Source organism: Habropoda laboriosa, unplaced genomic scaffold (assembly GCF_001263275.1).
Source record: "Habropoda laboriosa isolate 0110345459 unplaced genomic scaffold, ASM126327v1 scaffold158, whole genome shotgun sequence".
Classification (NCBI taxonomy): domain Eukaryota; kingdom Metazoa; phylum Arthropoda; class Insecta; order Hymenoptera; family Apidae; genus Habropoda; species Habropoda laboriosa.
The window spans coordinates 198106-213550 of NW_017100280.1; the positions used below are offsets into that span (position 1 = coordinate 198106).

At 36.7% G+C, this 15445-nt stretch overlaps 1 protein-coding gene across 1 annotated transcript in view; it reads left to right on the top strand.

The window, feature by feature from the left end:
• The first annotated feature begins 5551 nt into the window (after nt 1–5551).
• The window catches only part of LOC108573568 (A disintegrin and metalloproteinase with thrombospondin motifs 9-like), an 18250-nt gene continuing 8356 nt past the window's right edge, over nt 5552–15445 (top strand). The window contains exons 1-7 of the mRNA XM_017936031.1: nt 5552–6107; nt 9206–9454; nt 11023–11147; nt 11285–11377; nt 12147–12382; nt 13461–13613; nt 13683–13796. Coding sequence (XP_017791520.1) covers nt 5552–6107; nt 9206–9454; nt 11023–11147; nt 11285–11377; nt 12147–12382; nt 13461–13613; nt 13683–13796 — 1526 coding nt within the window. The remainder of the gene's footprint in view (nt 6108–9205; nt 9455–11022; nt 11148–11284; nt 11378–12146; nt 12383–13460; nt 13614–13682; nt 13797–15445) is intronic.

Genomic DNA, 15445 nt, shown 5'->3' on the forward strand with positions numbered 1-15445 from the left:
CACTGTAAATAACTCCTTTGTCCTCCGTGTAAATAATTCAGTTCGTCATACTACTTCGAACATTCGGTTTCGTTTCATTCCGCTGAATCGAAACAATGTCTGCGACAAATTTTCATCTCGCTCACATTTACATATACTTTTCGCTTGCAGTATACGTTTTTAGTATACAGGGTGTCCCGTAACTCCTCGAACACCCGGAAATGGGGGGTTGCTGGGGTGACTCTGAACAACTTTTTCCTTTACCAAAATGTTGTTTGAAGCTTCATTTTTGAATTATTAACGAAAAACACTGGCCAATCAGAGCGCCCGCCATTTCTCTAAGCCTTATAAAAATAGCGGTGCAAAGTCAAATGTTTTGACAGCGATCGATAACCGAGAAGTCACGCGTACGCATTTGTTCACGATCGCGCGCGGATGAGAGTCAGCGCTCCCGTGCCTGGGCGCGGGCTCTACGCGCGCTCTGATTGGCCAGTGTTTTTCGTTAATAATTCAAAAACGAAGCTTCAAACAACATTTCGGTAAAGGAAAAAGTTGTTCAGAGTCACCCCAGCAACCCCCCATTTCCGGGCGTTCGAGGAGTTACGGGACACCCTGTATAAGTGCAACGAGCAATACGTTAAGAATGAAAATACTAATTTAATTTTGTATATGGACGGATTTGATTTCGAACGTATGTGCATTGTTGCGATTACACTTCTGAAAATAAAATCAGCGATGTAAAAACGGGATGCAGGAGCGTTGTGCAGTTAATTGTACCTCAATTTTGGATTGGTATCGGATAATTGAGCCGCTCAGAAGTCGAAATGATCAACTCTACTTTTCGATATTCCTCCAATTTTAGCGTCAAAGCACGCGCCTGTCGCTTAATTTTTCATAAATGAAACAAATTTAACGAATTTTATTCAACGGAGTTAGTCACTTCGGCATCCGAGTGGTTCAATTGACAATGTTTAAAGGAAATAAGTTTTGTAAGTTTATGTACACTTTCAGGAACGTAAATACAATTGAGAGTAATGTGTTCAGTCTTTTATAGGAAAATAAGATCAAACGTCTTCATTGGCAGTTAAGATATTTCGATTAATTTTATATTTATGCGAAGCTATACGAATACAGCATTGGTTGAAAGTAATAGGCACCCCGTAAAATTGAATTATTTAAAAATATTTTTGTATTAGGAGGAAATAAATAATTTCCAAGTATCGAAATGTAAAAATAATCATTTTTTATTCATTTCGTCGACACTTTGTTGGGCCACTCTTTGCCATCATTTGACAATCGCGGGAGTTTCTCTGACTTTTAATTTGTTTAAAAGAAAAAAGGAAAAATTAATATTCAGTTCCCTCTTTTTTGGCATATTTACAGGAAAACTTTTTAACTTTCAAAGTATTAACCGCAAAACTCAGGAAAAAACGCAAAATGTAGCTCGGTTCTTTTATGACACGTTATAAACCTTGTCGAGTATTTTGAATTCACTTTGAATTGGCCGAAAAAGGACGATTAAAAAATAGAAAGGCTTCGAAAAATTAGTTTCCGCGGTAAATTGTAATAACAACTGTGCCCGATACTTTTGACCAGGGCCGTAGTTACACTAAACCTTGCGTAATCCTACGCACGATGAATTTAATCAGAAATTTTGTCTATTGATCCATCAAATGTAAAAAAAGTATTAATTGAACGTATTAAAAAATCTCTAATAAAATACGTCTTGTATATCTAATTTGCAGTTTGTCACATTAACATCATCGTTCAATTTGTTGTAGAGGTAAGTATTATTTTTAAAGTAGATAGTAGGTCATCCCACAAGTTCGTGTCAAATTTTATAATTTCGATCAATATTTCCAACGAACCTTTAAATTTGATAAAAGAAAAATAAACACCTTCTCGTTCCACAAGTTTCTCTTTCTTTTTTTGGTAAGATCATGTCACTGCAAAATTTCCCTGGATTTTCATTGAAATATTTTTCGCTTTCGGCACAAACTTACCGGATGACCTAATAATTTTTTAATAAACTGCAATTCGTAAATAATTCCTAACTAATTAATTCGATCACGGAAGAGGTATTTTGCGAACATAGGAAGGCGGTAAATGTTGCACACAATACTAAAATTTCAGTAGGAAGACAGAAATGAAATTTTCCCATGTTCCTCTAGTGTCAGGTATCCAAATTCATATAATTGTATTGCTTGAATTGACGCTACACTTACAGCTGTGACCAATTAACGTAGTTACACAACTTAAATGGAAGCATTCAGTTTAACGTCGGGCATTCTATCCGACAGCATCCTGGAAATCTGCGTGTTATCGGGTTCGTAGAAACGAAGAAAGCTTCGTTTGAATTAAAACCCGTCTTCGAGCTCAGGGTTTTACAATCCTTGGCTTCTGTAAAAGTCCTTCAGAACACTTGATTGTTTAATTGTCCATTGACTAACAGAAGACCAATTCACATATTTGCCGTTAAATATTGCAATCTCTCTCAAGGATTGCAAATACTGATCGGTTTACTAAAAGTTAAAAAAGTAATCCTATCCGAATTAATTAGTTCGCATTATTCATAGTTGGTTTTTGTTTCAACGTATTTTATAAATTTCTACTGTTGAAGCGAAAATTTGTTCTACCGATGCTAAGATTCTTCGTGAAATAAATGAAAGTTCTTCACTTTTAAGGTATCTAAATGTTTGTATTATTACTATTTTGTTTGATTTATATTTTCAGATATTATTAACTGCCTGCTCGTGTTATAATCGTACTGTAGATTACAGATTACAGAATTTTTGCGAAGATCGTCGCTACGTAGAATATTATGCCGTAGAATTTAAGTATCCAATTGCAGAAGTATATAATATAAATCACTTTGCACGACTGTGAATAATAGGAAGCTCCATGTGACACTAATTATTATAAAAACTGAGATATATCGTAAAAGGTAAAATGTTATTGTCTTATTAAGAAACAATAAAACCGTTCCTGGAAAGAATCTCACACGATAACCGACAAATATAATTTTTCTTCAGGTCACGTCTTAATTGAACCATATTTGTGTGCACACTGGCCGAAAGACTGGCCGGGTCAAAAGTGACCCGTTAGCAACTTTCCCCCCCAAAAAAAGAGAATTTTCAATCTGACAAATATTATCGTTTGTATCGTTCTGCCTTTGTTTTCTCTATGGTTACTTCTGTTCGTATCGACGTCAGACAAATTTTTCAATCACCTTTCGAATTACATAAAAATTCACTTTTGCAAAGATGCTGATATCTCATTTCAATCCAGTCGGTATTTTTTTTAGCGTTGAAACGGAATAAATGTGAACTATTATTTTTCGCTTGAAATAAATAAACACTGCGTCCAGAACAACGACTATTCAAGCAACAATTTCGCCGATATTTCGCGCTTCGATATACAGGGTGGGCTGCGTAAAACAGGTCATCTAATTACCTTATCTAGCCAAGACGGTACGAGAAAATTTTCATGCGTAATTTAAACGGTTTCAAAGTGTGAATAAGGCGGAAGAGAAAATTGCAAAAAATTAAAGAAAGTTTCACATTTGATTTATACATTTTGAGGTTATATTATTATGCATGATTAAATGCACATCGACGTCTGCTACAGCGTACAGCAGAAAAAATATATACATCCGTATAAGAAAACATAGGTGACCTCGAAGAAAGCAGAAAAAGTGGGATTTATAGCAAAATTTTGTTTCCATCTTTACCCTTTGAAGCCATTTAAATTACGTGCAAAAATGTTTTCGTACCGCCATAGCTAGAAAAGATAATTCGGTGGCCTGTTTTACGTGGACTACCGTCATCGACTTGCCGTTAACTATGAAAACATGTTACAGCTCCCCGAATCCATGAAATAAAATTACTAAATTAGCAAATCGATACGCTGAAAATGTCCACTTCTTCGTTAAAACGAAGCTCTAAAATACCCTTTTGTCATAACCGATGTGGTAAATCGTAGACCGATACGTAGAATATTTCATTCTCGTTTCTCTTCGCGTTTCAAAAACTGTCGTTCCGTAATATTGTCGATGTAACGAACATTTACATTAGTAATCTTCCTAACATAGAACACTTTATCAGTTTTTCTACAATTCATTTTAGCAATCTCAGGTATCTGTTCAGTTGCAATTCGTTCGGTCGGCAAAGTGTTAATATCCATTCTTTCTTTTTTCTCATCTCATTCACTTGCTACTGCACTATTTCGCACTTCTTACTTCCACTGTAAACCCTGAACCATGAAATACTTGGTCACGTGCCTGTACACGCTGCATCACTCCGTGTTTCTTATTTCAGCGAAAGGAAGAGCTGCCCGAAACAGATTTAATTCCCGTTCATTAGATTGATTGGGTTCGCGCATGTGATTCGAGTTCGCGGTTCAAGGGAAACGAGGTATTCCGCCATGCCGTGGCGGCGTCAAAGACAAAATCCTCGGCCTTTTGTTGAACCGGCGGCAGCAGAGTCGGACAATGCGTTCGCCAGCATCCTCGTTTCTCGGTGATTGCACATAAAGCTGCCATTATTAGAACTTCAGTGGGCGGCAAGCGGTGGTGCTTTTTCCAGCCTTGCGTTCGCGCTTACTCTTACGCACAATTCGTTGCTGCACTCGCGTTGCTGCGTTTCGGGCCGCGTTCCTCCGTGCATGTGGCTGCCAGTTGCAGCACAACGCTCGCTCATTCGCGCCGCGAGTTTGCTTTTCATCGAATTGTTCATTCGGAGTATCGCGTTCGAGCGCGATCCAGCTAAGCCCAACGGAGAGCCGATCCCTTCGGAACGCCGATAGAACGCGCGCGTTTCAACTCACGGGATTCCCGTTCGATCGGAAGGTTCGCTGGAAATTCGCGTGTGCGTTGACAGAGGAGGAGGCGTGCGATTGTCGCGACGCGTCTCTTATCGTACGCTCTACTTTTATTCGCCTTACTCTCGTCTATTTGTCACGCTTGTTGATTCAATTATCGCCGTTGATTCTGTTCCACCGCGTTAAGATCGATGGGGTTGCCCCGATGTGCGTCGAAGATTTACGCGGTGTACGGAAAATGATCGAGCTGAACGACACGGGTTCGCAAGCTCGATGGTGAGCGAAATGGATCGTGAAAAGTGAAAGACGCTTCCTGTGGAAATCGTGTTTCTCTTCGTGATGGATCGGTCGATTATTCCTGTCGATTCTCTAGCCGAACGCAAAATCTTGTCCAAGTACTGACAATTTGCGAAATTTCTTTCCTCGGGAAATTGCTCGAAGATCGTTAACAAACGAGTGAATATTGTCGTAAGTATCGTGGAAAATTATTAATATCATTTATATCAATTAATTCCATGTTACGTAGATGCACGAACTCGAGCGAAGCGGCAGAAAATGTTTAATCGAAACGATATCGTAAGTTGTACATCAGTTCCGTATCATCGCTCGTTCTCGGATATACCGCAAAGTGATTAAGGCAAGCTTGCACGTAGTTCGAACGGAATTGGTCGGCTGTAACTACGTTTACATTGACATGCTTGCCGAATTTCGAACGTCCGGAAGACCCTGTTGAAATTTCGTCCAAGCACGAACCATGCCGCAGTCAAAACTTCCCAGCTTCCTTCTGGCCACGTGGTTGCTCGGCACGATCGCAACTAAATCGAGAGTGAGCGACTTTTTGCAGAGCTTGCAAGAGTACGAGATCGTTTATCCTCGAGTGATTTCCAATGGAAACGCGCGGAACAAGAGATCGACCGAGGAGCAAGAAACTTTGTCCGACGAACTTGAGGAGCCGGTATTCCTCGAGATCAGTAACTGGACGATGAAGACGGTGGCGAACGATAGATTGATACTGTCGTCCAGTTTCACGGTGAATTGGGTGCACTCGAGTCAAATGAAATCTGATATATACGACACGAAGGTGGACTGCAACCTTCGGCAAGGCAGCTTAGAAGGTGACGCGCGTTCCTTGGTCGTGGTGACGCTTTGTAAAGAAGAAGTGTACGCTTTGATGGTGACAGAGCAAAAGTCGTTTTTCGTCCAGCCTTTAATGGATGGTCAACACGTGATGTACCAGTCCAAGTATGCTAGGTGGTGGTCGTCTACGGAAAATCCTGATGTTGTGACCCTTAGCCGAGAGAATCCTACAGGTAGAGCTCTTTTTGGTACGGTAACTTCTCATTTTTGATTGATTCTGTTATATGGCTGCTATTTATTGGGTCAGTATTTTGACAAATTTTTAATCGGTATTTCAAATAAACGGGCAGTATTGTTATTATTATCGAATAATGCCCTTTTGTACAAACTTATACAGCTAGTACAGACACATTTGTACAATGTTAATCTACATCTATTATACCTTGAAGATTCCTTTTGGGTATTTAAAATAAAACTTCGGTACGTAATATAAGTGGTCAGTATTACATCTAATATAATAATTTTTCAGTATTTTAAATAGACGGTCAGTGTGTATAATAAAATATTGTAACCTAACCTGATCTAGCTAAAAATTTAAATTTTATTGACCAAAAAAGAAACGAATACCGACCAAATAAACAAAATTGTACTGACGAAATGCGATTTAATACTGGCAATTAATTATTTATACTGACCAAGTAAATAGAAGTGTTTTTAGAAATGACTATTTATAGACGAATGTTTAGAACATTTTTCTAGTAACTTCTAGAACAACGATATTAGAATTTTTTTTAAATTAAACCCTAATAAATTGACCGCCTAATACAGCAATGTCACAGTAAGAATAAGGAGATAATTACCGGTATATTTCTTCACTGCAAAAGATAATTTTGTAAACGTCATTTACTCCTTCTTTTTCTCAATGTTATTATTTTATTAGACACTCGTGCATTTAATGTTCTGTACAATTCTTCTTTATCGAAGTCTTAAAAAACCTGATTGTTTTGAATTAGAAACTGGTTTTTACGACAGCACAGTTACTAGAATTACGTATATAAATAATCATAAATCCAGAAAGGAAGGCAACATTTTCAATCTCTCCTTTTTCGAATATAATCCTCTTCCCGAACAAAATGGATTTAAAAAAAAAAAGGACGGAGCAGTGAAATAAAGAATTGTCCTCTTAAATAAATCGTAGTTATGGGAAATTACGGAGCATCCCCTATATTCGCCCGATTGAGCACCATCTGATTACCATTTATTCAGATCGTCGCAAAATTATTTGAATGAGAAAACAATTCAAGAACTGTGAACAGATCAATAACGCCCTTCAAGATTACTTCTCACCCAAACCGCGGGAATTCTGTAAAGATGGGTTCGAAAAGATCGTAGAACGTTGGGAGATTAAATAAATTATTTGCCATAAAAATGATATAACAGAGTGTACGACAAAATAAAAACGCGCCAAGTTTCCGTGCAACCCAATAACTTCATTTCTCACATAACTCGAGCTGCAGTGAAAATTACACGTATTCGGAAAATTCGAAACGCGAAACTTTCTACTTACGAATTAAATCGCTTTGCAGTGAAATTTTGATTGTCGATGATTATCGAATGCTACCGTTTTGAAACGGAGAAATTTCAACGTAGAAATTATTACTAAATTTTGTCGATAATTTGGAAAAGTGAATGCAATACGATTTTCTTTTTAGATTTAAATTATTCATAGTTAACATTTCAATAATGGAAACAGGTTTCACGAAAATTAATCGACACATTTACATTAATATTTAAACGAATTCATTCACTTCTATTCTTAAAATTTGTCTAAAATGCATACTTTAAGTGTGCCATCATTTTTAGAGATATTCAATTTGAAGTTGGGGTTAAATTGAAAATGGAGGGAAATTAAAAGCTACGATATTTAAACTGATAATTTTACAGTTCCTATTAATCTGTACTAATGAATGCAAAAATTTTAATTTACTATTTATTTCTTATAAACATTTCTAAAAATTATTTTAGTTAGTTTAGTTAGTTTTAAAAATTATCACCAAAATTATAGTTTGACGATGTATTTACCTTAACTGTTTAAATAAAATTTTTACAAAACGCGTAGCCATTCGTTCTCATTTCAATAAACAAATCTGCGTTCCCGTTAACTCTTATTAGAATATGTTACAGAATCTCTCGTTTCACCTTTTCATGTAGATTACAAACACGTATTTCAATAGCCGCGTTTAATTTCAATTTTAATTTTAATACTGTTGCACAAACTTTACATTCATTGTTCTTACACTGCCAAACAATTTGTGCACGTGCATTTTATTTTGCATTTGATATTAGATACTTAATTCATTTATTTGTATTTAACCCTGCTGCGGTCTTTGGGTCGAAAACGATCCGAATATGCAGAATTCGTATTTTTAATTTTACAGCGTAACAAAGGGACCAAGAAAATATAGAAAGAAATACTTATACTGTCCCAGAAAGTCTCACATTGCATCTCTACAGCGGCAAAAGAATTGTGCATCGCATTAGAATTTCGATTCCACCATACAGTGATTCACTTTTTTGGCATCAATAGAAATATTCTAGTTATTTTCTCTCGACTTTACCATCATTTACTGTTGTGTAGAACTTGACCACGATTGATGATTTTTGTCTTTCAACCCCTTTGCATTCGGAGGTGATTTTGTTGTAGAGAAGGTTGCAAATGGGATCTTTGAAATTTTTTCAAACTAACGTAGAAATGAAGTATACTATTTTATTTAAATATTCAGTGAAGAAATTTATGGAGGCCCATAGATCTGTTCTCTGTCTTCATTAACTATTCACCAAGTGACGATTATTTAATGCCGCTTCTCAGTCGCCACTCGATTGCGAAGGGTTAGTAATGTCTTTTGCGTTGGGTCAAAAAAGACCCAACGACCTAATGTGTAACAATTTTCGTTACCGCCACACCGAACGAGCCCAGATAACAAACTTTTGGTATAATATTAAGAGAATAGAAGTAGACATATCAATAACAATTTCGTTACAATTTTTTGACAACAACAGAAGTTCTTAAAGAAATGAGAACGTGTTGAATCGAAGAAGAACCAAAAACCGTAGCAGGGTTAATATATCGCATTCTTATGGGTCAGTGTAAGATAGTTTAATTTATTTATTTTCATTGACTATGTGAATGCATTTATTATTAAGATATTTTAAGAAACAGTAATTGACAAATAATATTTATAGCAATAGGAAATATTGCAGAGTATGGAAACGAAAGTAACGAGAAGTAATAATTTCATTACAGAAAACTTAAAAAAATTGACGATTAGAGGAGAGGGAAACAAGTCCAAACGAAGAAGGCGAAATTCTCTAAACCATAATGTTCAAGAATTTTACAATCTTTCCGGTGACGTCTTTGACGTAGAGTATCCAGAAGCTGAGAAGCTGATTCTATATGACGACAAAGACCAAATACCTGCAGAGTACAACGATACGATAGTGGAGAAATTGTCGATTGACATAAATTTGGGAGAAATGGGTTACTTTTCTGGTCCTACGTGGCAAAGGAACAAAGTACCAAGTAAACTAAACATTTTTCCAAACAATACTCCTAATAATAATCCTCCATAATTAGTGAATTACTTGCAAATTTATAATCGTCTATAATTGCTATATTTTAGACAGGTAGTGAGGGGTTAGACCACCTCTGAAGTTTGAAAAAATCGAATTCTTTTTTTTACTTAAATTAATAATTCATACTTTCAACCCTTATCACTTACTCATATTATCACTTAAATCATATTACTTTCGAAATAAATAAAGATTGTTTCAAAATGATTTGCATGTTAGTGTCGCATTTAAGCGAGAATGAGCAAACAAATATCGAGAATGCTTAACTTGGAGTTGAAAAGTCGCGCTAAACAGCTGAAGTGATAAGAATTGAAACTACAATCCAAACAGTTCCAATGTACAATTTTTTCACGCCATTAGAGCCGATTTAGCGAAGCGCGTCACCGCGCCATCAATCAGTAATGGAAACTTTAAACGAGTTTTTCTCAGAATGACATAATTGAAGTCGGTGTTGTCCGTAACTTGTACAATTTTCATTCGATTCACTTGAAATTTCCGGACATTCCAAGACAGCATTTAGTCACGTTCACCAAAATCCTTGGGTGGCCACGCATTCTTCTTTCACACCGCAATCTCAAACACTCTTCTTTCGCACCTCTGTCACTCTGGTCCAAGCATCCCTCGGTCGCGCTTGAAACTCTAACATACTCTGATTCGTTATAAACATTCACACGAAATTTCCATTCCCATAGTATTATTGCTCTAAAATTAGATTTATGTAGAATAACATTACTCAACAAGAACAGCATATGTTACAAAATTTTACAAGCTTTTCTATAAAACACTTCTATTTATTTGGTCAGTATTTTATTAAATTAATAGTAAGAATTTTTTCAAATAAATAGTCAGTAAAAATGAATATTTTGACCAGTATAAATAATTAATTGTCAGTATTAAATCGCATTTTGTCAATACAATTTTGCTTATTTGGTCCGTGTTGATTTGTTTTTTAGTCAAAAAAATCTAAACTTTTGGTTAGGTTAGCCTACTTAAAATACTGACAAATTATTATGTTTACTAATACTTGCACGAAAATCCTGACAATTTTTTTATTAACCGATGTAATACTGACCACTCACACTACCGGCCAGAAGTTTGGAATCACCTCCCACGTTTCATCAATATTAAATCTTAAAAGTTTTTATACATTTGAAGTTTATCTCCTACATTTATCAATTTATCTCATATCAATTGATTCGAATGATGAAAAATTCTCAAAGTCGCAGACGTTTGTCAGGAAATTTTTGTGTAAATTGCAGTGCTCGGTGATTCCAAACTTTTGGCCGGTAGTGTATATTACATATTTGTGTTTTCTTTTATATACTGACTATTTGTTCATAGTACTAATTGAGAATGTTTTTAAATGCTAACCCAGTAAGTAGCAGCCTTAATAAAATATACATTTGCAAATAAATACCTGTTGTATATTCTTAACGAGCATGCAGTCAGCCTATAAACTTTGAAAGAATTATTTTCTATCTGATCCGGTCGGAAATAAGTTGATTAGTGTATTTCTAGAAAAAAGACCTGCTGTTAAAGAATCACCACCGCGGTGGCTGGAGCTTGGAGTAGCTGCTGATTATTCTGTCATAGATTTTCATGGTATTCGCGTGCAGCAATATATTTTGGCGCTTTTAAATATCGTAAGTACTGTTAAAAATTGATGAACAATACTTGAAAGATAAGTGTATCCAGAGAAATATCGTCTTTAGCAAAGAGTAACAATAATTTATACAGTTTTAGCTTTAGTTGAATCAAAATCAATTTACTCTGACTGCAGGTTAGTGCAATTTATATGGATCCATCTCTTGAATCAAATATGATCCTGGTGATTGTACGGCTGATTTTATACGCGGAAAAAAGAGATTGCATGGTAAGGAATTTATTTTACCATTTGCTCACCATTTTATTCGCGATTGTTCATTTCAATAAGCAACTTCATTTAACAAGTTTCTCGTGAAAATATCGGATTTCACTTATTTTGCAATGCTTGTGGAAGAAAAGTCGGTCATAAGTATTAGGACACTTGCCGAATGTAAAGCACACTGAAATCTACCGTTTAGTAAATTTTGGCGAAGTCTATTGAAATCTACCGAAATCTGCTGAATTCTATTAAAATCCACTGCGTTCTACTGAAATGTACTAAACTGTACTTATCGAATGTGAAGCGAGCCTCGTTGTCATTCTAAGTTTAATATAAAATTAATTGACGCGCAAAAGTTATTACAAAATTATCAAAATCCTAAAAAAGAATTGTTCATTCTAGAATGTCCAAGTATAACGAGTACATATGTATATCTTCACTAATATATGACACTAACTTTGGCGAGGAAATGTACACGAACATAACGGGTGTCCTAATAATTATGAACGGTAGTGCACATACATAGTAAATTAAAAGTATTTTTATGCCTTTTTCCTAGTTCAATAGAACGCGATAGGCTATTTAATAATTTACGTAAACGTTTTATATTTATTTTCCATGAAATTTGTCGTTTGTGTTATTACATTGTATTACCTATATCAGAAACATTAATCGAAATCATGTAAAATACGTTCAGGTGTGATAAAGTGGCGAAATAAGTGTTTATCGATGAATTATGAATGATTGGTTAAATATAAATATCTGAATTTTATTACAGGTTCGTCGCGGAGACGCTCGGCGGTCTCTCGAAAATGTGAACAAATGGAACAGAAAGCTGTTGTCTTCGACGGACGTGAATTACGATGTTGCAGTATGGCTGACGCGGTTAGATATAGGAGGACCTTCTGGGTACGCACCTGTATCCGGAGTATGCGATCCGGCGAGGTCATGTGCCTTAAATCGAGACGAGGGCCTGACCAGCGCTTTTATCATAGCGCACGAAGTTGCACATATGTGAGTGTTATACATGTTGCACTACTATTGCAGTAAGAAAAAATCACTACTTCTAATAACGCGTTACGCGCTCTATTTTTCAAACTTGTCAATGTTCCGTGTTAATGCCCGTGATTGTTGCAAAATCAACTTTCGAGCTTGGTTTGTACTTGCACGTGATGTGCCAACTTTATTTCAAAACCTGCTCGAAGGACCACCTAGTTATACTGGGACTAGTGAAGTGGTTACAATTTGAGCTGGTTGCTCCTTGGTGTTTGTTGGACGACTGACTCTCGACGTCGTCCCTCGGACGTCCGTGGGAGAGTTTTTTGGTTAGAGCACGCTGATTGGTTAAATAGTTAACAATTACATTTACCAATCAGGGTGTCTAATAGCGTCTTCACCGCCCTTCCAGTGCGCCCTTAGCGCGCTGTCACCTTGGAAGGGTGGAAAGTCCCAAAAAGCTGGAATTTCCTCCGGGTGACTCATCGGCAAGCGTACCGTTACAGGTAGATGTGCCGTTCGGAAATTCGTGGTTTATGGCATGTTCTTAGGCTATTGAGCGCGAGGGACAGAAATTGCTAAAAATCCAACAAGCAATTCTGGTGACCCTCGCCAGGGTGTAATTAGACACGTACAAGCAGTAAACGAAATCCTGAACTCAAAAATAACCGTTGCCATACACCGTGCATATGAAGACCGAACATTCCGCTTGCTAAGGAGACTCGTACAAGTTTCCGTTTTTGTACATCATTTCATTCGTACCTGCTTAGCATTTTGTTAACCCTCGTACGACGAATACAGGGCCATTTTGACTCAACAGCGATAAAGTCAGGCGCGCTCAGAATAAACGAGAAAACTATAAAATATATACAGTTGAAAGGTATACACATTTATACCCAATTCCTTCTTGAAACCAATAGGCACGAACCAATTTTGCCCGACGCGGCCCTGTTTGCTAATGCGTATAGCGTTAAAATCTGACGAACGTGTTCAAGTTTTCATAAACCGTGCACGAAGACATTTTTCATCGTCTTCAACTTGTTAAGCAAAACTGTTTCCTGTGCGCTTCAACAATGCACGAACGTGTTTCTCGTAGCCTAGGTCTGACTCACGACGGAGACGAGTCGACCGGAAACGCTTGCAAAGAAGAAGCTTCTCGAGGAAGCGTGATGGCGCCTATGGTGGCCGCAACGTTTCATCATTTCTATTGGTCCGCCTGCTCAAAGAAGGAGTTCCATCGAAGAGTAAGGTGAGTGAGGTCGTTTTATTCGAGCATGCCTTTTTTAGAATTACATACTCCTAAAATAGGTATTTGTAGACGGTGGTCCTGTTTGTTGAACAAGCCAAGGCACGATGATTCCTCTCAGCTGAAAGCTACCGTACGCGAAACTTTCACTATGGACGAACAGTGTCGCATGGAGTTTGGCGACGGGTGCGTTTTCTTTTTTTCACCATTTACATTTAATTCATTCAGCGATAAATTTTTTACCTAAGTTCTTTAATGCAAGCTAACAAGGGAAGTTCGGTAATCTGAAAATTTCAGAAAATTTGAAACTCAGCTGAAACCATTTTTTATTTCGGTAAACGGTCCTAAGGGTGAAAACATCCCCTTTAAACAATTGTGAGTTTTCATGTTATCGTGAATATTTGCGAAACCGTACAGCATATAGATAAAAAGTTAAATTCAAAGCTGTTTAGTTTCTGATATCCTACATTATGGTGATATAGAATTTTTGGAAAACCAGTTTTTTTTTTCAATTAAGAGTGGTAGGGGTAAACTTTGACGAAAATTCTTTACTACCAAAATGTGGGATATGAAGAACCAGACAACTTTGAATTTAACTTTTTTCCATATCTTGTACGGTTTCGAAAAATATTCAAGACAGTAAGAAAACTCATAATTTTGTTGAGAAGAGTTTTCCTCCTTAAGACTGTTTCATTGTCGAATTAAACAAATGGATTCTTTATTAGCGCCAATTGAGCTAGATTTCTGCAAAGTTTCAGATGTTTTCGAATTTTCGGGTTACCGAACTTCCCATGTGAGTCTTAGGCTTATGAGAGGTACCAAGTGTCTATGTTTAATGAAATATCACTTCAGATCTCAGTATCTCAGATCTATTATCATACATTAAGATTTGGAATATTTCTAAACTTTTCAAAATCCTTAATGAATGTATTTTGTGATCACAAAATACGGAATGAGTCTAGTAACTGGGCTCTGTTCCTATTGAAGATGGAAAAAATTGCTGTAGGTGTCCAAAAAAAGTTAAGTGTTTCGAAAAATATTGAGTTTTTTCATGATTTTACCTTAACCCTTTGCACTCGGAGGTAATTTTGCTGTAGAAAAGGTTGCAAATAGGATCTTTGAAATTTTTTCAAACTAACGTAGAAATAAAGTATACTATTTTATTTAAATATTCAACGTATTCTCTATTTCACCGTGGTGAAGAAATTTATGGAAGCCCATAGATCTGTTCTCTGTCTTCATTAACTATTCACCAAGTGACGATTATTTAATCTCGCTTCTCAGTCGCCACTAGATTGCAAACGGTTAACACTTTCTTATTCAGAATGGCACGAGGAATTAATTCATGCTAAGAAATCGTAGGGTTCCATTTGAAAAACAAGTGCACTTGCACTTTTCAACTACACCAATGCACTTTTGTAAAAAATCGCACTACATACTGATAGAACTTGTTAAACAATACAACTGTTAGCACAACTTAAGTAAATTTAACACAGGATAGGGTATTAACCAAAAATGTATTAACCCTTTCGCGACGGCGGAACTAGGCATCGGTACGCCACTAACGAACGGGTCGTCGTGCCATTAGTGCACACCATACACATTAAGAGTGTCTCGCGTTTTTTCAAATCTTACAGGATTTCGTTGGAACAGCAGAAGACTTAAGGGTGTATCGGACAAAGGGAATGTCATTGAGGCCTTGTTCTGTATTTTAAAATAAATCTTCACTTTGAGTTGTTGAGGCGCGAGCCAATGCGACGCGCTTACTGGATGCCGGGTATAACCGGCGCTAGCCAGTGTGAAGCATTTAGTGGATGCCGGATATAACCGGCGCT